General features: G+C 29.7%; 2 protein-coding genes across 2 annotated transcripts in view; one reads left to right on the top strand and one right to left on the bottom strand.

Annotated features, from left to right (window-relative positions):
- The window catches only part of LOC113368164 (chitinase-like protein Idgf4), a 93,983-nt gene that overhangs the window by 24,952 nt on the left and 41,725 nt on the right, over positions 1-27,306 (bottom strand). The window lies entirely within an intron of this gene.
- On the top strand, positions 1,722-5,396 carry LOC113365783 (guanine nucleotide-binding protein subunit beta-2-like). The gene is made up of 10 exons (XM_026607326.1): positions 1,722-1,793; positions 1,861-2,006; positions 2,270-2,340; positions 2,418-2,480; positions 2,545-2,635; positions 2,743-2,817; positions 3,766-3,964; positions 4,925-5,054; positions 5,121-5,207; positions 5,284-5,396. The coding sequence occupies exons 1-10, from the start codon at positions 1,722-1,724 to the stop codon at positions 5,394-5,396; spliced, it is 1,047 nt and encodes a 348-aa protein (XP_026463111.1).

The following is a 27,306-nucleotide window of genomic DNA, read 5'->3' as shown; positions in this document are numbered from 1 at the left end:
AAACGTGGACGAAAAACTTTTCACTTTTCTGCTATTTACGAAGAAACGGCTTGGACGATCGTCGCACAAAACTGACAAACATAGTCTTCATCGAGATGCATCGAATGGTTTTAAATTTTTGAAATCGGTCCAGCCGTTTTTTGATAAAACGGCGATTTTACGACAAAAAATCTGTTGGTGCACCGCACACACACATACTTTTTCCAAATTTGGTCTCATTCGATTCAGAATGGCTGAAACGTCGATAAAACATAAAATTAGCGAATCTATTTTTTGATGAAAACATAAACTTCTCCTTCGGGAAATTAAAAAAATAATATTTTAATATATTATTATGTATATCTAAAGATATTATTATGTCTATAATATAAATTAGTATATTCAATAATTAATATCTAAAAATCCAATTTCTATAATTCATCCTTCGTAATTTCTATAAATCATAACCTCATAATTCGTAATTTAAAATTTTTTGACATAAAATGCTCATATTTTATTATAGGTTCAGAATACAAAATTAAACTAGGCCCAAGTGTCATTTTGCCTTAAGGTAAGGACTTCTCGATATGTGTCGATAATGAATAAGAATTAAAATTTTTAGAGATGCGTCCTCATAGGTCAATCAATAGGTCCTCATTTGTCAAACTTCTCATAGATCTATAATATTTTAGGATGTCCATTTAGATTAAACAATGAACTTTATTATCACACAAATTTTCATTTAACGTTTTCTGTCCACAATTAGTTAGAAAAAAAACGACTCGGTCGATTTTACGAAAAACTAATCAATACAAAATTTTCAAAATCGATTCAAAATTTTTTGTGAAAACGGGGACGATATTTTTTACTGTTTTTTGCTACTTCTAAAGTAACAACTCGACATATTGCAAATCGTCTACAGAAGGTTAAATAACGGTTCACTTCAATAATAATACACAATTATGATGTCAAACGCTTTTATCAATTATGGTATTATCAATTCAGAATTACTTGAATCTGATAGTTTATCTGATATCTTAGGATGCATCTTATTGATAATCCACAAAAATTTGACCTTTTTAATTATATATATATAATAATATTGTATAAATCTATGATTCTTATTATTTAAAATGATAATAAATGTTAAATTATCGGTCAAACTCTATTGCCTTCAGATTGCTTACTTCTAGAATATAGTGTAGGCCCTGTATGAAATCGAGTATGCATAATATGAGGGCCGCCAACTCTCTTCAGATTCTTTTACCTGTGATACCAAATAAAGAAAAAACCCATGTTGCCAGCTTCGGTGTTGGTCGAATTTTCCTGTACCTGTCTTTTTACTTTACCCATGCCTCGTCGCAGTTATATAGTGGCTACGACATGGAGACATGGGTAAAGTAAAAAGGTAAGTACAAGGAAATTCGACCAACGCCGAAGCTGGGCTTTCTCTTTATTTGGCATCTCAGGTAAAAGAATCTGAAGCTACTTGGCGGTTCTCATATTATGCATACTCGATGCCCTATAGCGCCTAGACTAACAGGTGTTTCAAATAATATATGCCACGATGCGTATGTAATTCACCTAATGGCACACAATGAATCCGTATGAGTGCTGATTTAATTGGATTAGTATTAAGAATGGTGAACGACTAGTAATAGATGTTCAATATTCATGTTTTGAATATTTTCATGTTTTTGTAACATTTGCGACAGTTATAATTAATACTTGAACGAAGCGGTATGGCACCAAAGGCAAACGAGGAGTTAAAAGCGTTGCAAACGGAGTTGAATGAGTTATTTGAGAAAATTAAAGTTAGTAATATTTGGAATGCTAAAAAATAAAAAAAAGTTCTAATTTATCTTGTGATCTATTTCGCAGGCTGAACAAGGTAAGGTAGCGGATTGTACTTTTGAAGAAAAGTGCGGTGATGTTCCAGCATTGCCAAAAGTTAAATTGTCGACCAAACGGTTGTTGAAAGGTCATATTAACAAAGTTAATGCAGTGCATTTTAGTGATGATTCCAGGTAAATAAAATGAAATAAGTTAATTGGTAAAATAAAATTAGAAGCTTTCTCAAAATGTCAAAATGTGTTCAGTTTTCAATGGTTCAGTTTCTAAATTCGACTATAGTATATATATTTTTTCGTTAGTACTCGTTAATTAAAGTACCAAAACATAAATTACTTCTACATATTTTAAGTCTATAAATTACATATTATAAGTTTTTTATATATACAGATCGAATTCTTATATTGTTGTTTTAAAACTTTTAATTTATTTTTCTTAGAAACTGTGTTTCAGCATCATTGGATGGAAAACTAATTATTTGGGATACATGGACCAGTAATAAAATACAGAGTATGTAATATGTTTTATATAATTTAAACATTTGAGATTTTAACATTTTAACAAATAATTTATGTGTTATTGCATAGTAATACCATTACGCTCTTCATGGGTTATGAGTGTGGCTTTTGCACCTTCTGGAAAATTTGTTGGTAAGATCGTGTATTTTTATATTAAATATATTTTTCTTTCATAATCTTTATTTTATTATTTTAGCTTGTGGAGGTATGGATAATATGTGTACAATATATGATTTGGAAAATAAAGATAGCTCTGGAATCCCTAAAATGGTTAGAGAGTTGGCAGGGTAAGACCTTTTAATAATATAATTTGTTCATTTGGGGTTGTAATTATATCTATCTTGTAAACATATATTATATATTATAAATATTTTTAATGTATTCATTTATTTAGATATGAAGGATTTTTGAGCAGCTGTAGATTCCTTGATGATAAAAATATAATAACTGGATCAGGAGATGCAAAAATGTAAGTGTTAAATTTTTATATTTAGTACATTATATTATTATAAATAATGTTATTTCAACAAAAGAACCGAAAATGAAATGTTAAATGTTACCAGAAACATATTTATCGATTCATGAGAAATTTATTTAAATTAAGAGCTTTTGTATTATATAAGTTCTTCAGCGAAAAATGTTGAAATCAAGACAAACCATAGTCATATTCAATCAATACAATTGGATAGACATTGTTGTAATAACAAAAAATTATACAATTCATTCACATAGATAAGTTACGTATTACATTTCTATATGTAAAAATTGGAGATTCAGAAAGAAATAGAAGAAGAGTTGGATGGGATATTTTGCATATAAGTTGAATAAACTAGTAGTTATAGGGAACGTGTTTATGCACTTTATTATATATTTTATACCATGAATATGTAGGTAATCAATTTAATAATGAATTAACTAATAATAATGAGATGAGAAAGTCTAAGCACTACAACTTTGTGATTCTGGTTATTTAATATGTTTATAGAGGATATATTAACGTCTACAAACGGCTAATTGCTGAGTCCATAGACCTTATACTACATGGACTGCTAGTACTCAAATGTTTTGTCTGTTAAAAAGTGTCAAAACATAAGAAGCAATTGTGATGTCACCGGGTGAACGAACGTTACCGAGAACCGTCGAAAACTCTCGTTTGCTTGAATGCCATAATAGTTACCATGGTTACATGATGCGTAGAAAGTATTCGAGCATGAGCTCATGAGCTCACATAGCAATCGAGAGTATACGACGGTTCTCGGCAACGCTCCTTCACCCGGTGACGTCACAGTCGCCTTTAATATTTTGACACTCTTTTTGTCAAAAAAGGTTAGTAGTCCATGTATTATAAGGTCTATGGCTGAGCCACATATTACAAATTATATGAAAATATTAATTGCTATCAATCTTTTAATTTTAGTTGTAAATGGGACTTGGAAACTGGTCGCAAAACTGGTGAATATTTGGGCCACACAGGAGGAGTTGCTTGCATATCATTGGCTTCGACCGGCTGCTACGTTACGGGTAGTGCTGATAGCACTTGCCGTTTGTGGGACTTGCGCCAACCCAAAATGGCAAATTGCTTTTTTGGCCACTCGGCTGATGTTAATGGAATTTGTGTGAGTAATAAATTAACTCAACATGTGGTGCATGGCATCGTGCCTTAAGGCAAATTGCTGGAACTTCTGGTACCAAAAACTAAATTTAAAAACAAACTTTGAAATTAGATATTTGAGAAATTTTGAAATATTTGAATGTTTATTTGGCAAAATTTGAAATTATTGAATTTAGATTTGTTTTTTGAAAATCATGAATATTTTTTTAAAGCAATCACGTTCAGAAACTTCTGTGACGTAAAAACATATAAAAATTTTCATGTTCAATTTTTTTGCAATTACTACAATCAACTTACCCTACCGGAAGTTAATAAAATTCATAAAACCATATAGTTTAAAACATTCTTCATTTCAAAAACTATTATGTCTAACGTGCAATTGATATATTTCTAATCAACTTTAAATTTTTTAAATTTCATTAGAGGGACAAAATCTTTGATATAATTCAATCTGAAACCATATTATATATTTTTTTCGAAGTTACAACCTGACAGAATTTCACATAAAACTATTCCATATCAACAGTAAAATACCTATGTGACATTTGAAATTTTAAAAATAGTTTAGATATTTTTAACTAATTTAATTACGAAAAAACAGCTGTACGTCTTTGACCGTAATGAGCAGCTGATCAATTCGAGTTTCAAACGATTTCAAATTTTGAAAGTCATTTAATTTAATTTTTAAATATATCGAATTTGAATGATTATCACCTCTAATCGACGCGTGCCTTAATTTTATCAATTATCCTTTATGTGTTTAGGCTTTATAAGCCAAAACGGCTTATGTTTTTAAAATCGGTACAGCTTTTTTCGGCAGAACGACAACGAAAGCAAAGTTTGCTTAAATATGCACAAATACTTTTTCCAATTATGGAGGCAAACAATTCAGTATGACTCAAAAGTTTACCGACAATAAACTTTTCATCAGAATCGTTTATTATACATAAGTAATATATTTCAGTTTCATCCAAATGAACAAGCATTTGTATCGGCATCCGAAGATAAATCTTCTATCCTCTTTGATGTAAGATCAGACCAGCAACTAACAAAAATATCTTCTACAAATCCAAATGCTGGATTCACATCGTGTGGTAAATTATAAACACTTAAACTTAGATTTTTATATAATTGCACTGTAACAAATATTTTATCTTCAGCTGTGTCTCTAAGTGGTCGTATTGCACTTTGTGGATCAATCGATAAAAGTATTCATATGTGGGATCTGTTAAAAGGGCAGACCATGGGTAACTATTTGTGATTCATTTTTATCTTTTGAAACTATATGTAATATTTAAATATTAATTATCATGAGCATTTTAGGTACATTATCGGGTCACGAAAATAGAGTGACATCAGTTTCTTTATCAAAGAATGGAATGGCTTTAGCGTCTTGTAGCTGGGATCAAAACGTGCGAATTTGGCTCACCGCATAAAAAAGTTTTTGTTAGCAAATATTTTTTTTAAATTGGAACATTGTACAGAAAAATTTCAATTAAATGTAAAATTTGAAATTTATATTTCTTGTATGATGAAGCTGTATTTCATGTTTTTGAAACAATAAATCATTTTAGATGATTTTATTTTATAGAGCAAATTTTGATTACAATTCAAAATCAATATGCAAACTAGTAGTGCACGGCATCGCGCCTTAAAACAAATTGCTGGAACTTTTTATTCCGCAATGAAATATTCGAAGAATATTAAATGTTTCCTATTATATTATTATAAATATTATAACTTTTATTATTCGTATTTTATAGACTAAGTAGAATAGGTTATAAATTGGACGATGACGTTTATTCAAGATTACAGGAAAAGAGAATACACAAAACTTAATCAAGCGGAGATAGAATGAAGGACCTTATCTCATATTTTTGAAATTTATATGAACTGGAATGCAAAGTTCAAATTATTTTTTTCAAGTATGTAAGTGAGTTTAGGAATTTTAGCTAAAATTAAAATTAAAATCCGAATTATTTTCAATATTCAAAAAAAAAATTTTTCGAAAATTAAAAAAAAATAGAAAAATTGTAATACTGTCCGTAAAAAAAATCGTTTCGTCAACACAAGCAAAAGGTTTATTGAATTATTCAATTCAGATCTTTCAAAACTGCCATTTTTGGCACATTTAGCTCAGAATCTCTAAAACGGCTGGACCCGTCTTTGCCAAAAACTAATCACCACTTCTCCCCATTATTACGAATTGAATATATTTTGAATCATTCGAATCGGATGCTCCGTACTCTCAAAAACTCGATTTCTATTTTCTGCACTCAACTTTGTATCACAATTATGAAATTTAATATAATTCAATATTTTTTGCAATTGTAGTTTTTGAAATATTATTTTATTAAGTTTTTATTTTCAATATTCAATATTAATTTATATATGCCGAAAACTATAAAGTGACTTATAATGATGAGAAGAATTTCTAATCAGTAAAAGTATAGATGCATTTTGTTTATAGCTCAAGATTATATTTGACACTGATTTATAATTCAATGTGTCTAATATGTAGCACTTATTATTTTCAGAGAAAAGTATGCCCATGCATGGTACAAGAGAAAGTTTGATGAAATAACTTACCCTACGGGAAGTTAAGTAGACGTGACTAAACTTTTTTATCATGCTATATATATTTTAGTAATATGATATTCTTACTGAACATTAACGCATATGAATTTTTTTTTTATAATTTTATTTGAACAGCGATCAGAACTTATGGGTTCTATGAGCTGTTGTGAGTAATATCTTACAAACTGCGTTTGTTTCATTACAGATGGCAACCCAAACAGTTGTCACATCTCTGTATGATAAATTTTTATTACAATCTCTGTAATAGGGCAAGTATGGTGCAACAATGCCGGGTGAGGGCTATTTTTACTTGGAAACATATTGCTATCTATACTTCCAAGTGAAAATCGTTGTCAATGTTGCCTGACGACAGGCTGCTCGAAGTGGGTATCGAACCCGGAATCTCTGAAATAAGTCCCGTCGCTCTTAACCGCTTACTCACGGACGAGCCCTCCTATGAATATGAATATATTATATTTTAAAGTTTTGGATTTAATGGACTACTTTGATTCCCATAATATGAATTCATTAGATTTCTCATTTTCAAATAATTTTACCGTTTCTTTATGTCTAAACTGCGCAATGCCACGCCTGCTTGTTGGCAACACTTATCTTTTACCTATATAACACTGTACAATTTGACATGAGTCAGGGGAACTGTCAAAACATGTTTTGATTTTATTGACCGTGTATTTTCAATACAAACTAAACATGTGTTAATATTCTAAATTTAGCTAAATTACTAGGGTATTTAAATTATGGCATTTCACGCGAGATGCGGCGAATGCATCACCCTTTCAAATAACAATTGTACAGCCGCACGAAATATTAGTGAATTTAACCATGGATTAGTTTTAAGCGCAGAACCTCTAAAAGACGATGTTCTGTTTGAAGTCCGTATTGACAAAAAAGTAATTGTTCATATTATACATCTAGAGCAATGCCTATTCCTAAATATTATTATTTACCACTATTTACCAAATTCAGGTTAATTCTTGGTGCGGTAGTATAGACATTGGCGTCACGGCCTCCAATCCAGATACATTAGATTTTCCTGCATGTGCAACAAAATTGCGAAATGGCTCATGGGTGAACACAAATACTAAGTTCTATCTAAAAATATATCATCAAAGCAGAATTGACCTAGTTTGAAAATTTCAGATTATGTCTGGTGAGTCTGTTTTAAAGGATGGCAGTTTTGTTGCTGAGTTTTATGGGAAAGACTTAGAAAAATTACATGAGGGAAATACAGTGGGTGTTATGCGAACTAGTCAAGTATGCCTTTCTTCATATATAAAGTATGTACAGTTAAATAACTATAAACTAACAATGATCTAATTGTTTTCAGTCTGAATTAATATTTTATATTAATGGTGAATCTCAAGGTCCCGCTGCTTTTAACATACCTCATGTAGTTTACGCTGTAATAGATCTGTTTGGAAAATGTGTGCAAGTAACATATATGAGAGGCACTAACACACAACCTGTATGTAAAATACCATCCTACCACTTTAATTCAGTACTGCTATTGTTTATATTGTGTATTGTGTATTTGCAGGAACATAATAATGACTCTAGTGTTTATCTAAGTACTCCCCTTACAGTAACAAATACTGTATGTCCAGCAACTATTACGAGTTCCGATCCAAATGACAGACTCCATTTTCACCAAAGATGTGGTTCGATGATTCGACTAAGTGATAATGCAAGGTTTGAAATATCAATTAACAAAAGCTTAACTTATCCTAAATATTAATTTTGATATCTTAATTATATGCTAAATGGCATTTCAACTCGATATTGAATTAATAATGCTTTTTTTTTCTATACATGAATTCTTGTAACTATTCTTGTAATATTGTAATTGTTTTTTATTGAAATGGTATTTTATATTTATTTGTACAACTAGATAACCCGACAGACGTTGTCCTGTATCCATGTCTGCAATTTTTTTAATATAATATACTATTATTTACGGTTTACCTAAAAATAATATTTATTGTTTTTTAAATTACTCTTTACACCAAAATGCATATTCATTTATAATATGAGCGATTTTAAATGTAGAACTGCATTAAATAAAATGATGAGTCTCAATTCCCACACTATATTGGAAATTGAACTCTTTTAAACGGTATAACATAACCATAACATAACACTTGTACTTTATGTTGGATTAAATTAATCTAATTTTTTATTATTTAAGATATCCAAAATTGCATCTTAAACTTCTTTTAATCGATATTGTGAAGGCCGAATTGTATGTATTCATCTTTACTTTCCCATTTGTTGTTATAAAATGAAATTTTTACGAATTTTAATAATATTGTGGAAAGATTAGTAAAAGATGTAAGAAATTATATATTGAAAAAAAACTATATTGAAAATTTAATATCAGAATCTAGTGTTGGTGCCCCCTAAGGCGTGCGCTCGTATTTTTCGCATGCATCGCATTAAAGGTAGGACCGGCCCTGATTAATACTTAATTTCATATTTTAAGTGAATTATATTTGTCATATCCTGTTCATACTTGTACACATATACTGTATTTTGTATTATTTTAATTTCTGGCACATCTCAGCTGCTTTTTGACAATAATAATATAGACATTTTATTTTTCTTATTCGTAATCATAAATTTATTATACATATTCTAATATTGTCTAGGTTCATGAGTAAATTGAAATTTTTGGCAGATGATAGTTTTCATTTGTTTTTAATGCAAACAATGACCTGTCGTTTTTTACATTTTTTTCATTTATTTCTACAATATTGCACATACATCCCACTTCTTCATAATCACATACGTCCTAGTAAATTTCCTTAAGAAACTTCAGAAAGATTTATCAAAATCCACATAATCGTTTAGAAGGAGTATACTGTGAGTGCTTGTAATTTAATATGAACTTTATATAATAGCAATAAAGCTCAAATTTATTCTACTACTATTGATGGAAAACGTTTGTATGAGAAAAGAAAAGGATGTTTGTTTTTAGGATTCTCCCGGCAATTCATCGATTTTTTCTCGGCTTAAGAACCATCCTTGGACTTCAACGAACATTTTAAAAAAAGAATTGGCCAAATTGGTCTAGTTGAGCTATGCGCTTACAACACATTTTGCGATTCATTTTTATATATAAGTAGATATATTTTAAGCTATGAAGATTCCATCATATTCATAATGAAAGTAGCAAAGATTACAATGTTCTAATTTGAATATATTTTATTTAAATAAATTCTGAAATACCAGTTACATCTTTTCTAATGCAACGTTCTAATTTAAAAATATTTTATTTAATTAAATACTGAAATGGTAGTAACATTATTTCTATTGTATTTTATATTAACTAATTATTTCATTTCTAACTGCTTTATTATCAATTATTTTATTTGTGTCGCTTATTTTTGTTAACTGCTATGTATATCGTATCCGCAAATACAGATGAAATTTGCTAAATATGTACTGTTATTTTTTAAAACGTATGATATAATATCTAGTTCAAACATACTTTTATCATTGGACTTGTAATTTACTCCTGAATGTCATCTGTTTATTTGTAATCTACGAAGTACACATTAAATAATTTTCTAATTATGATGTTAAATATTTACTCATGCTACAGTTAACTTCTTACACATAAATAAGTTTAACTGTGATGCATAGTGCTACATTAAAACTTCTCATAACATTATTTCAAATAATTCATACAGCACAAAGTAAACACAATTTTTTTTTTTTTAACAAATCTAATATCCATCTTATATATATTATAAATTTGTGAATGAAGATATAGAATTTAAATAGCTTTTATTCATTATGTTAACATGTATTTAAATATTTCATTATTTTAGGACTGCTGAAAGAAGAAGACCTCTTGATGAGTTCAATAATGGAGTTGTTATGACTCACAGAGCACTTCGTGATAATGAACTTTTTGAAATCAGAATTGATCGTCTAATAGATAAATGGTCTGGAAGCATAGAGGTATTTAATTTCTAATATTATAATAACGGATTAGAAAATATATTTATAAGTATGTTTATAAAAGGTTGGAGTTACTACACACAATCCAGAAGCACTGCAATTCCCAGCAACCATGACAAATATGAGAAGTGGTAATATTTTTTTTACAAAGTTGGTTTTGTATACATAAAATTGTGGACTTATTAAAATATCTTTTGTAGGCACTATTATGATGTCTGGAAGTGGAATATTAACAAATGGTAAAGGTACTCGCAGGGAATATGGGGATTTTAACCTAGATGAATTGAGGGTAAGAAACCATTTCCAATTATCATTAAGATATTTTGAGTTTTTCAAAAAAATTGTTAGAAATCCAATTCAAAATATATTGCTCTATCTTTATAGTTTATTTTTTGCTTGTTCATATTAAGATTATTTTATTTAGTACTGAAATTCTTGAATCAAAAAGACATATGTGATTATTTAAGTTCTTAAAAGATTGTAAATTTTTTTATTTAATTGTTTTATTTTATGAGGGATTAAAAATTATATCAGCAAAATACATAAAAAGTTTATGGATCGTCACTGTGGAATTCTACTACATTTCATTATGAAAACAAACTTTTCTTGAGAAATATTTATTTCATAGAAAAGAAAACACTATATTACATACATAATTTAAGTTATTTATTGAAAACTTTTCCAGGTAGGCGATCGCGTAGGCATGATCAGACATTCAAATGGAAACTTGCATTATTACATAAATGGACTCGATCAAGGTGTAGCTGCTATTCGGGTTGCACCACAATTGTGGGGTGTAATAGATCTGTATGGAATGACTATAAGAGTAATATAGTTTTTCAATTATTTTTTAAATGCTTATAATATTTCCTTAAAGTTGAAGTATTTTTTCTCTATTTCTTTTATGTAGGTGACTATAGTGGATAGAGATGAAAGGGAGCAGCAAAATTTAGTTACCAGACGAAGCATGCTCAATTCAATCAATTCTAACAGTGGCGATTATGCTAATTCTGGTATTGAAACATGGAGTACAAATGACAGTGATCGTTTATTATTTCATCCAATATGTGGAATGCATGCTGAGGTTATTAATAATGGAAGAAGTGTCCATAGGCCTAAGTACTACAAACATTCTCAATAAATTATTGAACATCACTAGAAAACTTTTTAATTGGATATTTGTATTTTATTCACAGTGCAAATGATGACTTCAACAATGGTGTTGTTTTAACACAAAGGCCTTTGCGTTTGAATGAGTTCTTTGAAGTACGCCTAGAAAAAATTATAACAAAATGGGCTGGCAGTATTGAAATTGGGGTAACAACACATGCTCCTTCAGAGTTGGACTTTCCATTTACCATGACCAATGTCAGGCATGTTGTATTTTTACATTTGCATTAGATTTTATTTACTAGAAATATTTCACATTACATTTTTAAAATAATTTAATTTTTTATTATAGAACTGGTACATGGATGATGACTGGGAATGGTATAATGCACAATGGAATTACGATTATTGAGAGTTATGGACAAAATTTAGATCGATTACAGGTTTGTGTTTAAAGCATTTTGAAACTTATTTTTTAAATGATTTTGTGAACATAGATTTAATTTTTACATTAAAATTTGTATTAATTTTGTAAAGTTTGATTCAAATATTTTACCAAAATGTTATTACAGGTTGGCGATAGAGTCGGTGTAATAAGAAGAGAGGGAGGTATTTTACATTTTTATGTTAATGGTGTTGATCAAGGACCCGCAGCCACAGAAGTTCCTGAATGCATTTATGGTGTTGTAGGTATGCTTGATTCATGATATCTATTATAAAAACATATTTAACATTATTTCAATTTAACATTAGTTCAATTATGGCATAATTTTTTATTACCTATTTTGTTTCTATTGTTCTTTTATTGATCACATGCTTTTTCTTGAGTTAATTTCTATATTCAATTCTAATAAGAAATACAAAATATTTGGTATCAATTTTGAAAACTGTCAGGAAAAGTTTACGAAAGTAGTTAATTAACATAAAATATACAGGAAACACTCTCAAAAAGAACGTTTTGATAAATTGCAATAAAATAGAATCACGTTATACTATGTGAGCAGCCTCATAATTTCATGTTTTGGAATATCATATTTCAGTATCTTGTAATTATAAATGCTAATATATTTTAGTCAAAAAATTTGAATTGCTATTTGAGTGTTCTCTCGATATTTCAAATATTCTATATCGTTTGATATCAAAATTGAAAATATAATTAGTGGCTGTGTATCCGACTAGCCGGGTTTTGACCATTGTGATGGATTACCTGGTCTCAATGAACAAACTAAAATATTAGAGACCTACGACAAGTGGTTTAATTATAAAAATTAATTAAAGATTGGAACAATCAACCCTGCTTTTAGATAAAACCTTCTGTATGTATTAGGCGCGTGTTTGTTTTTCAATAATGCATAATATTTAATTAATAAATGTTTGATAAATTTGTACAAAATTAATTAATCTGCAATTGTTTCTCATATTATAGTGCTCTACAGCATTTTAACGCGAGGTATTCCTATAATTTACTCAAAAAAATATATTGATGCCTTATTGATTAAGTCAATTATTCACATATGTCGGGATGATAATGCAACTTACGATTAGTTATTTATTATATTTGCATAATCAAATTTGTACTACATTTAAAGAAAGAAATTTTTATCATCATATTTTTTATATTTTTCAGATTTGTATGGTCAAGCTTACCAAGCTAGTATTGTATATTCATCCGATTTATGTTCTCCTGACACTATGAATTCCAGTGTATCAAACATTACTCTATATAGGTATTCCATAGAATATTATAAAATATGCTCCAATTTTGAAAGCATACAGTATAAATCTTATAGAAATAATAATACATTTTTTCTGTTGGTTATTGAGTTCAAGATTGATGTTGCTGAAATTATTAATTATTAAACTTTTTTTAGTGATCTACGTTTTAATGCAGTACATGGAAGGAATGCGCAGATTATCGCTAATGGTCTTACAGCGTGCAGGCCACGGGCGCATGCTGAATTTAATGATGCTATTGTATTCTCAAATCGGCCTTTGAGAGATGGCGAAATGTTTGAAGTCACCCTAGATACTTTGGTCGAAAGATGGTGTGGAAGTATTGAAATTGGTGAGTTTTATTTATTATAATTTGCTTTCATATAATTTAAATGACAATATTTTTTTTCAACCAATTTCTTTTTAGACATGAACTTTAGAATTCTTTAGAACTTTAGAGAATTGTCTCTTGACTATCCTCTTATTGAGATCTATATTTAAATATTTAGAGAAAATTTACTCTTGAACTATGTTTTTTTTTTTTGGCAAAATTTCGTAAAATGACCCATTGCACAATTGCAATAAATATTTATGAACTTTTTTGTTTAACAAGGAAGAAGCAAATAATAATGCATTGCTCTCTCAACTGAAGTGTTAGGACACTTGCTTTATTTTTTGCTGGATCTTTTATTTTTCTTCAACAATACTTCACAGATATGCGATATTATATATTTTAATTAAAATTTTAGGTCTAACTGCTGTAAGACCTGAAGATATTTCATTACCTACAACAGCTACAGATTTAGAACAAGACACGGTGATGTTGAGTGGCGCTATAATAATGGAAAATGGATGTAATATTCGAAATGGTTATCCAATGGATTTAGACTCATTAAGAGCAGGTGCCAGAATAGGTATGCTATTGTTATATATAATATGTTTACATATATGATTTTTTTTATATTTTCATAGTTAAATGTTATAGTTAACATGCTTATGATATAGTTGAAGTTAACATAATTTAAGTGCATTAATACAAAGCCTTTTATTAAATTGAAGATTTAAAACAGATTTGTAGTTGATTATTTATTAATTGTACTAAATAATTTTGTAGGGGTCAAAAGAAATCAGTCAGGTTTCGTTCACTTCTATTTGGATGGTGTTGATCAGGGAATGGCATGTAAGATTCGTGCTGGGAATTTATATGCTGTTGTTGATTTATATGGAATGTGCACACAGGTAGTTTTGTTTATACTATATATAAAGACAAATCTGCATTTTTGTAATGTTTTTATATGTATTGTAATTATTGTTATAGATAACCATTGTTCAAAATGAAGCCAGAGCCCCTTATGCAATTTCTGAAAATTCTGCTAGTTTGCAAGCTACATCTGTAATTCAACCGAATATTCAAGCTGACGTTTACCATAGGTGTATTTCACATACATATACATACATACATGCACATATATATATATATATATATATATATATATATAATAACTCTATTATTAATTTTTTCAGATTTGCCAATGTATTTAGTCGCAATATGGCTTTAAGTGACAGCGCTACTGTAGCCAAAAGAAAAGAGTTGATTTTAGGATTGCAGCATTGCTTAGTTTTCAGCAGCACTCCATTGGCTTATAATGAACCCTTTGAGGTAATTATTTCATTATTCTGTCTCAAAGTTTATTTACAGTAATTTTATGACCTCATTTTAGGTAAAGTTATTAAATTATGTACCGCATCTTGCTGGAAGCATTAAAATTGGCATTACTGATTTAAATATTGATTCAGAGACTGTTAGAAATAATATTCCAGGTTTAATCAAGGATATTCCAAGTGATACGTGGTATGTTACAGGTCAGTATTTATCAGTAAGATGATGTATGCACAAACTTAAATAACGCTGTGTTAATTATAAATCACCCGTAAAACCTTTTAATGCATTAGCAAATCGAAACGATGCAAAGTGGATTAAGATTTTCTGTTGAAAACTATATCAAGATTGAAGTTAGGTTCAAGTATTAAAAAAATACTACTTTGAAGAAATATTTGAACAAACTTTTTAGAAAATTACATAATATTTTATTACATATTCAAAGTACAAAAAAACGTATATGTAACTGAAAATAACCTGTTAAGTACTGTTGTCGTAAGTCGGCTCTCTTTCACAAACAAGGCCAATGATCCTGAATAGCTTCTTATTTCAACAAAAAATAATGAGAATATTAAAAACAATGAAGATTTGAACCCAATGCATCCTTGAATCTTTAAAAAATAGTAGCAAGATCATTTACAGATTTAATCATAATCTTATTTATATTTATTTCAATATTAACTTACATCACATTTATTTAGCCTTTCTCATATTTTTTATCTTGAAATTTGATTTTTACATCAACTCTTAATACATACTTGTTTTAATATTATATTTTTATAATTAATAGGGTAGGGCGGGGCTAGTTGAGCTAATTTTTACTTAAACTGATGTAGCTCCTCAATGAAAAGTCTCAATAAATTGCTATATGGCTTAATGGATTTTTTGTTTATCGCTTAACAAAAGTGTTAATACTAATTTTTGGTAGTAAGTAAAATTTGGAAGCTACAGCTGTTTAAATGCAAAAAGTCAAGTATGCTCAATGTACCCCATAGGTGGGGCAAGTTGAGCACTAAGAAAGCATAATGAAATTATAGGTTCAATGTCGATTAGTAATGAAATAAAATAAGTTTTTAATAACCAGTTCTATATTTATAGTCTTTATTGACAGAGAAAACAAAACTTATAGTAATTTTCTTTGAATAATTAACCAAAAGTAGAATCAACAAATCAATATCGTATCTTAGGAATTATTTTACCATTATATTCAGTATTTTTGTTTAAAATCATTATTTCTCTATATTATTGCTCATAGACCTAGCTTAAATCTTAAAAATAATAATTAATTTCTGGAAGTTAATGGTAATTGTCTTAGTGACAGAACAATTTAGCGACTATGCTCAACTAACCCCAACTCGAAATTTCAGAATAAAAGTGAGTTTAAAAAAAAACCGTGAGAAATACACCCAGAATCTCTGTGTATATTAAAAGTACTATAATTATATGAAAGAATAACATTTACCTGATTAAAAATAAATAATATTTGACTAAACCAGACGAAAACTCGTGATGAATTACTTTTTTACTTTTTGGTCTCAAAATAAACAAAACGCCCGTGAGCCTCACTCATTTGTCCAGCGGCCACTAGCGATCGCGGGATGTTTATTTATCCCAAACCTCTATCTTTCCACCATATAATGCCTAAACGAACGGTGAATAGTTTTCGAGATATTTCGATTGCTCAACTTGCCCCTATGCTCAACTAGCCCCGCCCTACCCTATAATAATTATATAAATATATTTTCTTTCAGGTAACGATATACATTATAATAACAATCTCATTGGAAGTTTTACTCCATCATTACACTGGTTGAGAACTGGTGACAGAGTAGCTTTAGAATTGACTTCCACTAGAAGTATTAAGTTATTTATAAATTCTGATGAAATTGGCGTACTATTCAAGCAAATTCCTGAGGCAAGTATTCTTGATAAATAATATTTTATACACACAATTATTTATCTATTTAAATATTGCAAGCTATTATAATGCTTCTTATATTTTTTTATCTTTTTTCAGATGGTTTGGGTTGTAATTGAGTTATCAGGCTCTGTATCTGGTATACAAATAACATCTTTACAAGGCCCTAAGTCGCCTTTACGTCCTTGCGCTTTGAGATTGCAAGATTCTTTAGATTTTGCTATGGATCATGTGAATAAACATGACTCTATGTTAGGTAACTTCTTAAAATCTATACAGAAAAATACTATTTTGAAATTATGTTTTCTTCAACAAATATTTATTATTTATGTTGTTGGCCATTTAATATTTGTATACAGTTCTTAAATTAACAAAACTTTAATTTATGCAGAATCTCTTGAAGTTGACAGCCCCAATTTTGAATTCTGTGATTACTTTGGAAAAAACATCAAATTAAATTCATGCAAGAAAATTGCTCGCAGAATTAAATCATACAATAATGGTATTGTATTTACTAACAAACCTTTAATACGCGGGCAGCAGATTATGGTAAGTAAATTCAATTGTTTGTTTTTATATTTTATAGAGTGCAATATATTCTTTGTTTATTAGAAAAAAAGCAAATAGCAAATTCTGTTAACAGATAGTGTTGTGAAACATTGAGCATCGTATTAATGCAATTAATAATCCAATGAGAAAAAAACATATACTCTTAAAATATGTCCATTTTAATGGAGTATTATAGTAAATGACTCGTTATATTACTTATAATAGAACGGGTCATTGACAGTAATTAACTCCATTAAACTGAACATATTTCAAGAGTGCATGTTTTTTTCTGAGAACTTATGACATCTTATGTTACTGATGCAAAAAAAATTTATAAACATTTGGCAGATAAACTAGTACCAAGTGCCTTTGAAAAAGCTAGTCACTGCATTTTTTTATTTACAAAGGTTTTCATTTTACTTATTAGCAAGTTTGGCAAGTTTTTAAAAATGTTACAATTTAACCATTTAATAAAAAAATTGCTAAATATTTATTCAGTAGTTTTTAATATTATTTGAATATCAATTTTTTTATGTTTAATTTTGTGATTGTTCTATAAGTATAATTTTCTTTTTTCAGCTGAATATATATTTAAAATAAATAATCCATTATTTTCTACAATTTAACATCTTTGTTTCAGATTCGTATAGATTCTCTCAAAGAAAACTGGAGTGGAAGCATTGTTGTTGGAATTATGTCCATGACTTTAGAGCAAATCAAATCTATACCACTTCCATCAACAGCTTTTGCGATGAAAGGTCCCATTTGGGTTGTAGCGAGTGACTATTTATGTGTGCAGGGCACTAAGGTATTTATCACATTAATTACATATTTTCAAAAGTTCATTTAGTTATAGTCATCGGCCGAAAATCGAAAATGAAAATTTTTGCATTTCTCCTCGTTTTGAAGGTTTCTGAACATTTTGGCATACTTCAGAAAAAATTGATGTGTGTGTGTGTGTTGTGTTTCCGCATTTTTTTGTTCGTGTTTTCGGGCGCACGAATGGTTCAAAAAACATTCGATTCCTATTGATAGGGAGATGTGCTGATTAGTTTTTGGCAAAGGCATATCTAGCCGTTACGGAGATACAGAGCTAATTGTGCAAAAAATGGCAGTTTTTAAAAATGATTCAAAAAACTTTCTGCTTGTTTTAACAAAATAATTGCTCTTGGAAAAAAATTGTTTCAATTTTATTTTTTTAATTTTTTTTTTTTGTATTTCGAATGTAATTCAGATTTTAAATTTAATTCTGACTAAAGTTCTAATATGCTTTCAACAAATAATTTCAACTTTGCAATTCAGTTTATATAATATTAGACAATGTTACAATATTTATAATATATAAAATAGATTTATTTGAAAATATTTAATATTCCTCGAACATTTCTTTACGTTACGGGAAGTTCCATCAATTTGCCTTAAGGCACGATGCCATAAACCACTAGTTATAATTTTTATCAGTTTATCATAAATGTACGTGTTATATGAGAAGTTTTATAATACAAGTAACACTTAAATTTCTTCCAAATTTTATTTATATACAAGTAAAAGTTTGCCTGACTCTGAATATAGTTTTTTTTTTTTTCGAAGGAGAAGTACTTACTACTGTATATGTTTTCGCCAAAGAATTCAATGTGCTAATTTTGTGTTTTGGTGACGTTTCAAGTAATTATGAATCGTTTAAAATCCAACTATGATAAAAGTATGTCTGTTTGTGTGTGCATATTTTTGATCTTTTGTCGAGGTTTTTTTTTTTAAAGCGGCTGAACCGATTTTAAAAATTTATAAGCCGTTTGATGAAACTTGATAAGGAATCGCGTTGAATAATTTTCCCCGACTATCGGTCGAGCCGTTTTTTTTTTTTGTAAATCTTTATATATTTCTGGTTTTGCTATCAGATGGGCAGTACAAGTATCCTGATTAATTTCTCAATCTAATTTATTATTTCGCATTTTGATCTCATTTAAAGATCCTCGAGTAAATTTTATTAAAACTTGATTTATTATGTCATCTATTGTAATGTTTTAGTTTAAATGATTCGCTTTCAGATCAAATCAAAATATGGTAGCCCTTTATCTAGTATCAAAGTGGGAACCATTATAACTTTATCCTTGTCAAATTCGGGTTCGTTTAGTGTAATTGTCGGAAATAGTGATTTGGGAGTGATGGCTACCGATCTGCCACAACAAGGAATTCCAATTATAGACGTTTATGGATCTTGTGAAAAGGTAAATCGAAATAAATTGCTAAATTTAATTATTGTTTTTATTTTGATTCCTCAGAAAGCTATTATACTAAATATACAATAATTATTTTAGGTGTCCATAGTAACATCGCATTCCGAAAGACTTGACCAAAGCTTGGAAATTGATGATATTGAAAGCTTTTCGCATTCAAGGCAAAATCATGTCACAGATGATGTTATCACCGAGAATCTTATAACAATTGAGCCATCGACTAGTTTGCAAGAGAAAGCTGATTTAGAATTACATGAAAAAGAATCTAGTTCAACATATTACACATCCGAATTAGAACCTATGCCCAGCACCTCACGAGGTGGTCCTGCTGCTTTATGTGATATTGATAATTTAGATGATAATGTTTCTCAAAATTTTTTGAAAAATCTTGAAATTCAAAATGCTACTAAACCTTGCATGACAACGAGCGAAAATGAGAATATAAATATTGAAATTCAACGTATGGAAAATTCTTATAGTGAATATATGGATAGCAATCATCCAGTTTATAGTCATAATCATGTGGAAAATTTGAATATACAATCCCGCACTTCTATGGATGGTATTTCTGAATATATGCAAGATAACCTTTTGATACAGCATAATACGAACATAAATATTCAACGAAGTCAATCTAGCCATAACATCCCATCTAATGAAAATAATGCATCATATTTAAGTCCACCAGATTCATTAAATATCACGAGCAGTTACAATGACGAAAATATCATATGTAATGACATTTCAAGTATGGCTCATGTACTTCCTAGTTCATCATCTCTATCGCAAATTGATGAAAGTCCAACTAGAGATCGAGATTGTCCATATCTTCAGAGTGTAATAAATTTTAAAAATTCTCTTGTATTACCAGAAGCATTTTTCTCATCAGATTATCCCAAATGCTATTGTTGTTCTAATTGTGGCAACAACAACAATAGGTATCGCGACTGGGTGCGTTTTAAATTGAAACCTAAATCAACAAGTTGTGCAGATTGGAGATTAGCATTTTATGATACCAAGGTAGATAGAATTAGAGCAGTATTAGATCTTGGTCAACCATTGCCAACTTCTAATGATGCACATGTGTTCTCTGAAAAGGGTGTGACAACAGGCAATAAATTGATATTAAAAGAAAATTTAGAAGTGCGGTTACGTAATACTCATGAGTAAGTATTAAGTATTTTTTACTGATTATAAACATGGATTGATCAATATCTGTATTTTCAATTTATATTATAGTATAATTTTGTTTCTCGTGTTTAATTCTAGTGTTCCTATGTGCAACAAAACTTATACTATATCAACGACCTTTGAGGTTCGAGTTCGTCCAGGGTCCATATCTTCATGTTCTTCTGTAGAACAGGATTTGGTTACGAAAGAAGCCGGCGCATGCGTTTTAGAAGCGTTGTTAATGAAATTAGTCATTTCGTAATTTTTATATACCTTGGTTGCATAGGTAATTATTTTTATGAAGAAATTATTCTATTTCTTTGAACTGTGATCATTGTTTTTAAAATATGTTTTATTTTGTTATCTAGTATTATTGAAATTTGTTCATATGCTTTATTACTTTTTATAATTAAAATTGAAAATAGTAGAATATTTAAAGGAATATATATATATTAGTATTATATATATATATTAATATTATATATATATATATATTAATATTATATTATATATATATATATATATATATATATAAAATAATAAAATCTTTTACTAATAGAAGTTGAGGTATCAAATGTGAGATTTTTATTTCTGATATTGTAACTCTGAAAATATCACATACATAATTTTATGTAAATTTTAACACATTTTTTTTTTTAAATACAATATTTATTATTTTAAACTTATTTATTTTTCAAGTTAAATAGATATAAATGTAACTATAATTAATAATACTATATACAGAACATTTATAATGACATATACAAGAGGCATATATATATATATATATATATATATATATAAAATTATATATGCGTTAAATAAGTATGTATAACTGAAAATTTTTAAATATCATAGTCAACAATTTGTCATTCTGAGAAACATAAACTAAGATTGCAATCAATTAATCAGATATATATATATATATATATATATATATATATATATATATATATATATATATATATATATATATATATATATGTATATACATTTTTATTAAGTAAATATTAAATTAGTATCTCCTATATTATAATTCTTAAATAATATTAGTCGATGGTTTTATGTCTGCTATTATGAGAGGCATTTACTTGGATCGCAATTATTCTGAGATTCTATTTTTAATTTGGATTTATCATCACAAACGTTTACCATATCCAATGTTAAATCAATATTACCATATTCATTTAGCGTCATCGATATAGGTATTTTCATTCCATCGCCGATAAAGTATAAATTGCCTTTCACAGCAGTCTCATCAATATGCCTACATGATTTAGGTTTTTGTTCCATATAGGTAGAATGCTGACCATTTTCTATAAATTGTAAAATATCCTGAATTGGACATATGGCGCTCGAAACCTTGGAGTTAGGCAGGGTTGTACTTTGGTATTTTCCTTGATTAAAATTATCACTGTTGCTGACACCTAATTTTCCATCTATCACAGTGGTTCCATAATTGTTTTCTATGTTGGTGTGTGTTGGCAACATAATTTCTAAATCGTTTTTATAATTGGCTTCTAATATTGGTTCATTATTAAGCAGCTTTTGTTCGAAGAATTCTTTGGTGTTATCCATTATCTTTTTACCAAATATGAGATCCTTGTCCATAATGTTTACAGCAGTATTTCCTGGAAGTTCTGTCGTAATAAAATGATTAGTTGTTAATATTTCTTCTGGTTGAGCTATGTTTTCAAATGTCGACTTTATTTTATTTACCTTTATTGCAGGCTTCACTGATGGCATGTTGTGTGTAGCTTCGCCGGTTTTTCCATTGCTTGTGATCTCGTTCAAATTCAATGCTATATTTAGATTTGCCAGATTTCCAACATGTCTTATATTATCCGTGAAGGGCTCTCTATTTGCTGTTTGATCTACCGGTACAATAGTAGAAAAAACTTCTGTGGGTTCGAAAACTGACTGAAATGCTTCTATATTTATATTTGCAATGTCACCCACATCAGATAAAGGAGACGATATATCAGTATTTAAGTTTACATCATAAAACCCGTTATGCCATCTTGATTTAGATAAAGGATTAGAATTATCCGCTAAATCTAAGTTTATTCCTACAATGTTGGGCGTATCGATATTTGGTTGATTTAGATTATTACCATTGTCTAGCGCATTTAGTTTGATATTTAAAAGAGCATCATTAGGATCAATACTAGAAACCATACCTGAAGGATGAAAGGTTGATTTCATCACATTGGGACTTATACTTGAAGGATCTATATGTGTTATATAAGTTGTAGGTTTAATACTAGTGATAACTTTGGTTGTTTTCCGTGAAGGTTCAAAAGAAGTTGGGTGTCTTCCTGGCAGTATTTTGTAAATTGGATCAGTTTCTTGTTCTAAATTTATTTCCAATGGGTTTACACTTGTTAGCAAATCCAGATTAACACCAGCATTAATCAATCCTAATTCTGAAATATCAACGTTTGCAAGATCACTGTTATCCAAACTAGGTGTAACTGTTTCAATGATTTCAGACGTTTTAATTAAGTTTGGGACGGCTGTAGTAGCTTGTAAATAGTTGTCAGCGGTTGACTTGTGCAGAAATGGACTTACTGAATTTGGTATACTATTTGTACTCAAAGTAGAATGATAATTAGTTGGTATCTCTCTCCATTTAGATGTTTCAGGAATTGGAATTTTTTCAGCATTTATAAAATCTCCTACAAATGCATTTGGTCCTAAACTTGCAACAATATCTGCACTTAAATCTAAATCTGGATCTAGGTTGATTAGTAAGGCATCGGTAGGAATAAGTTTTGTGTTCAAAATTTTCGAGGTGTCTACATCTGCAGCTACATTTAATGTGATAGGATTTAGTAAATCGATATTGGCTGCAGTATTTAATGTAGGAATTGGTTGTTTCAAAATATTTCCATTTTCTGGATTATTTACGGATAATTCTAGTGCAAACGTTTCTTCGTCATCAGGATCAAATACCTCTAAACCATTTGCCAACTTGAGCGGTGTATATATCGTGCTCAATAGATCTGGCGTATCAATACTAACGGCATTCTGTAATAAAGGATTTGGTTTAATTGATGTGATTCTATCTACATTTGTCGATTTGATATTTTTTTTCTGATGGTGTACAGTTTGAGGAATTCTTAAATTATAAATTTGCCCTTTTGTAATTGGATTTATTTCTTGCTGTTGTATTGTTGGGTTCAAAGTGTTCAATGATTCAAATAAATTATTATTTGTGATTTCATCGGTAACAACGTTTGGATACAGTGTTGAAATAATATATTCTCCCAATACTTTATTGTCAAATGCAGGAATACTGTCTGGCGTTGACTCATCATCCACAAAATTATTAATAGTAGAAACAGTATTATCGAAGTCCCGTACTTGAATTGTTGTATACCGTGGCTGCATTCCTAAAGAATATAAATCTGAAACTTCTTCTACCAAAGCTTCTTCATCGGTGTCGCAATCCAGAGCTTCTGTTACGTCATCTAATAATGTATTTAATTTAGTGATATCAATTCTTGCATCAATAGTCGCGCTTGTATTTTCATTTTCATCATCTTCAGCGCTGGTACAGTCACAGTCGTCAAAATTGGTTGTTGTTTCTGCTATATTTTGATCTATGTTCAAATGTGCATATAAGCCTGGATTTTCGATACCTTCCGTATTCGAAATATCTGATTCTAGAACTTCAATAATTGCTTCTGGATGAATGTCGGTACTTAAAATATCAGATACAGTTTCTAATGTAGGATGTATGGTATCTTGTATATTGCCAATTAGATCATCATTTACAAGGTCGATGGGATTTGTAATTTCAATTAAATCTGTTGCTGGATGCTCAGAATCAATGACTGACGTAGATATGTCAACGTCTACATTTGCAGTAGGCAAAGAACTGGGCAAGTGTACATCTAATAGAGGATCAATAGCATGTGTAATAGGTGAAGTTTGCACTTCTGCATTTATGTTCAACGCTGAACCTAGATTCGTTAAATCGTCGATGACCGTAAGCGGAGCAATGTCTCCAGAGTTTTGTTGTCCAATATTCAAGGCTATATCTATATCAGGAACTGGGTCTACTACAACATGATCAACCAAATCAATATTTGCTGTAGATGCAACACTATTGGCCATTCTATTTATATTAGACAAAATATCTGTTGTCGTTTCTTGATTAGAAACTTCAAGTTTAGCACCAGTATTAAAATTTGATAATGCGTTTGCAGCTTTAATCCCAATATATAGCCCCTGTATTAGCGCCAGGTCTGATTGAGTTATGTTGGCAATTTGCCCCAGCGTCGACATAAAATCTGTTGGTGTTACTGAAGGATCAGGCAATAAATCTACTTCGGCCGATACTTCAACATCCGGTAGGACGTCCGTAATATGGCCTACAGCTAACGGTTGCACAGCGACATTTGCCGAACCTACAACACCCAACGCTTGATCTTCGACTTTTATATTTGCAAAATCATAATTAGTATTTGCTGGTTCAGTGTGGGCATAAGTAAATGGGGCAGTGTCGAGATCTGGTAGTTCATTTTCCACGGTTGGGTCTGGTTCTTTATTTTCGACGGGAACGTTGTTTAGATTTTTTACAACACCATAATTATTATCCTTTGATAGTAGATACGACTTTCTAATTGTACCATCAGGCATCTTTAACAAAATATATCCTTCTGCATCAACTACATCAGGAGGTGGTGGCACGTATGGTTTCTCCTCAACTGGTTTATATATTATGGGTTCCAATAACTTTAGAACTTCTAAAGTAGGTTTTGCATTTGTACGGCCGTAATCGTTATGTGATGAAAGAATGAATGGCTCATTTGAAACAATAGGTTTTTGTTTCTGATTAGGTTTACCCACGATGTATTCAGGCTCCTTCGGAATTTGTACATTTACAGTAATGGGCGGCGGTTGCGTTTCTGTTATTTTTAATTTTTCATTTACTTCTATTGAATCTGGTGCTTGAAGAATTAAAGGTTTGCCGTTTCCACCTTTTTCATAATGTTCTTGTAGTATTTTTACCACTACTTTCGGATCAATATTTTTGAACACTTCTTTGTTAGGAGATTGATCAATTGGCTAAAAAGGAAAAAAACAAATTAAGAAATTGTATATAATTTTTCATATAATATAAATTTTAAAAAAAGATAAATAAATAAATTGCACTAAGGGTAAGTGGCATTTTGCTTTAAGACAAGTTGTATGAACTTCCCGATAGGTGTAAATAATCGACTTAATAAGTACGAATACAATTTATTAATATACGTGTACCAAATTGTTGCTAGTGTTAAAAGTATCGATCTAAAGTATTGATTCCGAAAGTACTCAGTATAGACATTAAAGTATCGATACTTACTCATTATCGACACTATCGTTCTAACACTTATGTGTTATAATGTTGGAAACTATTTCAAGTTATTTCAATTTCATACAAATTTGCCAGACATGTTAGTTATTTTCTACAAATAGTTTTAAAAAAAATAACAATTAGGAAAAAACATCGAGCCCATTCAGCTTAATTCCCTAATGGAAGGGTTTTTAAATTTGCAAAATTGGTTGAAAAAAATGTTTACGAAAATTTTTCACTTTTCTGAAAATTAAAAAAAAACAGCTTAGCCGATTTTGCCACACACCAATCAATGCTAGAGTTTCATCAAGTTTCTTTCAATTTTCTGAAATTTGTGCAGTCATTCAGAAAACGTCAAAATTTTAGAATGGCCGCCTTAATTTCATAAAATTACCATCTATAGGATTTTCTAACGAAAATATAAACCTTACCTTCGGTAAGTTGATAAGATTTATAAAATAAAGTATTAATTTGCTGGAACTGTATTAATGTAATACTTACTCGATGTTTGTTACCATTATAAAATGAAAAACATTTTGTGGTTTCACAAAGTATTATCGCGCTGAACATATTCAATTTTGGTCATTCTATTGATTTTAGGATAATTAAAAATGCTTTACGAAATCTACAGTATATAGTGGCAGCATTTGCAAAAAAATTATGCAATATTGTAGTCGATACCTAAACCGCATTGAATCAATACTGAAAAATAACTAAATTCAGTTTAATCAAAATTGAGGAGCTTCTATACCTGAAGTCTATATGATTTCAATGGCGGTGGATCAAAATAATTGTCTGAACCATAATCGTAGTCATTATCGGAGGTATTTTCGTCCTGTACGTATATTCGGAACGGTTTTTGTTTGACTATGACTTCATCTTTTTTCTTCGGTGGCACTAGAGCACTGCTTGGTAATTGTACAACAGGTACTGTGTCGTCGCCTGTTGCTGGTGCTACAGGTGAAGACTCTAGATTCTTACATGGCAGAGGTCGGAAGAATCGCGGGAAAAATGGCCTCCTCGGGAATGCGAATGGATTATTGTACGGTCCGGGAAATCTAGAAATAAATAGTGATACGGTTGT

Source organism: Ctenocephalides felis, unplaced genomic scaffold, assembly GCF_003426905.1.
Source record: "Ctenocephalides felis isolate EL2017-DRISC unplaced genomic scaffold, ASM342690v1 CF-g0.4_SCAFFOLD_01170, whole genome shotgun sequence".
In the NCBI taxonomy this organism is placed as follows: domain Eukaryota; kingdom Metazoa; phylum Arthropoda; class Insecta; order Siphonaptera; family Pulicidae; genus Ctenocephalides; species Ctenocephalides felis.
Note: the sequence above shows the minus strand (reverse complement) of the source record. Positions and strands in the feature narration are given on the sequence as shown.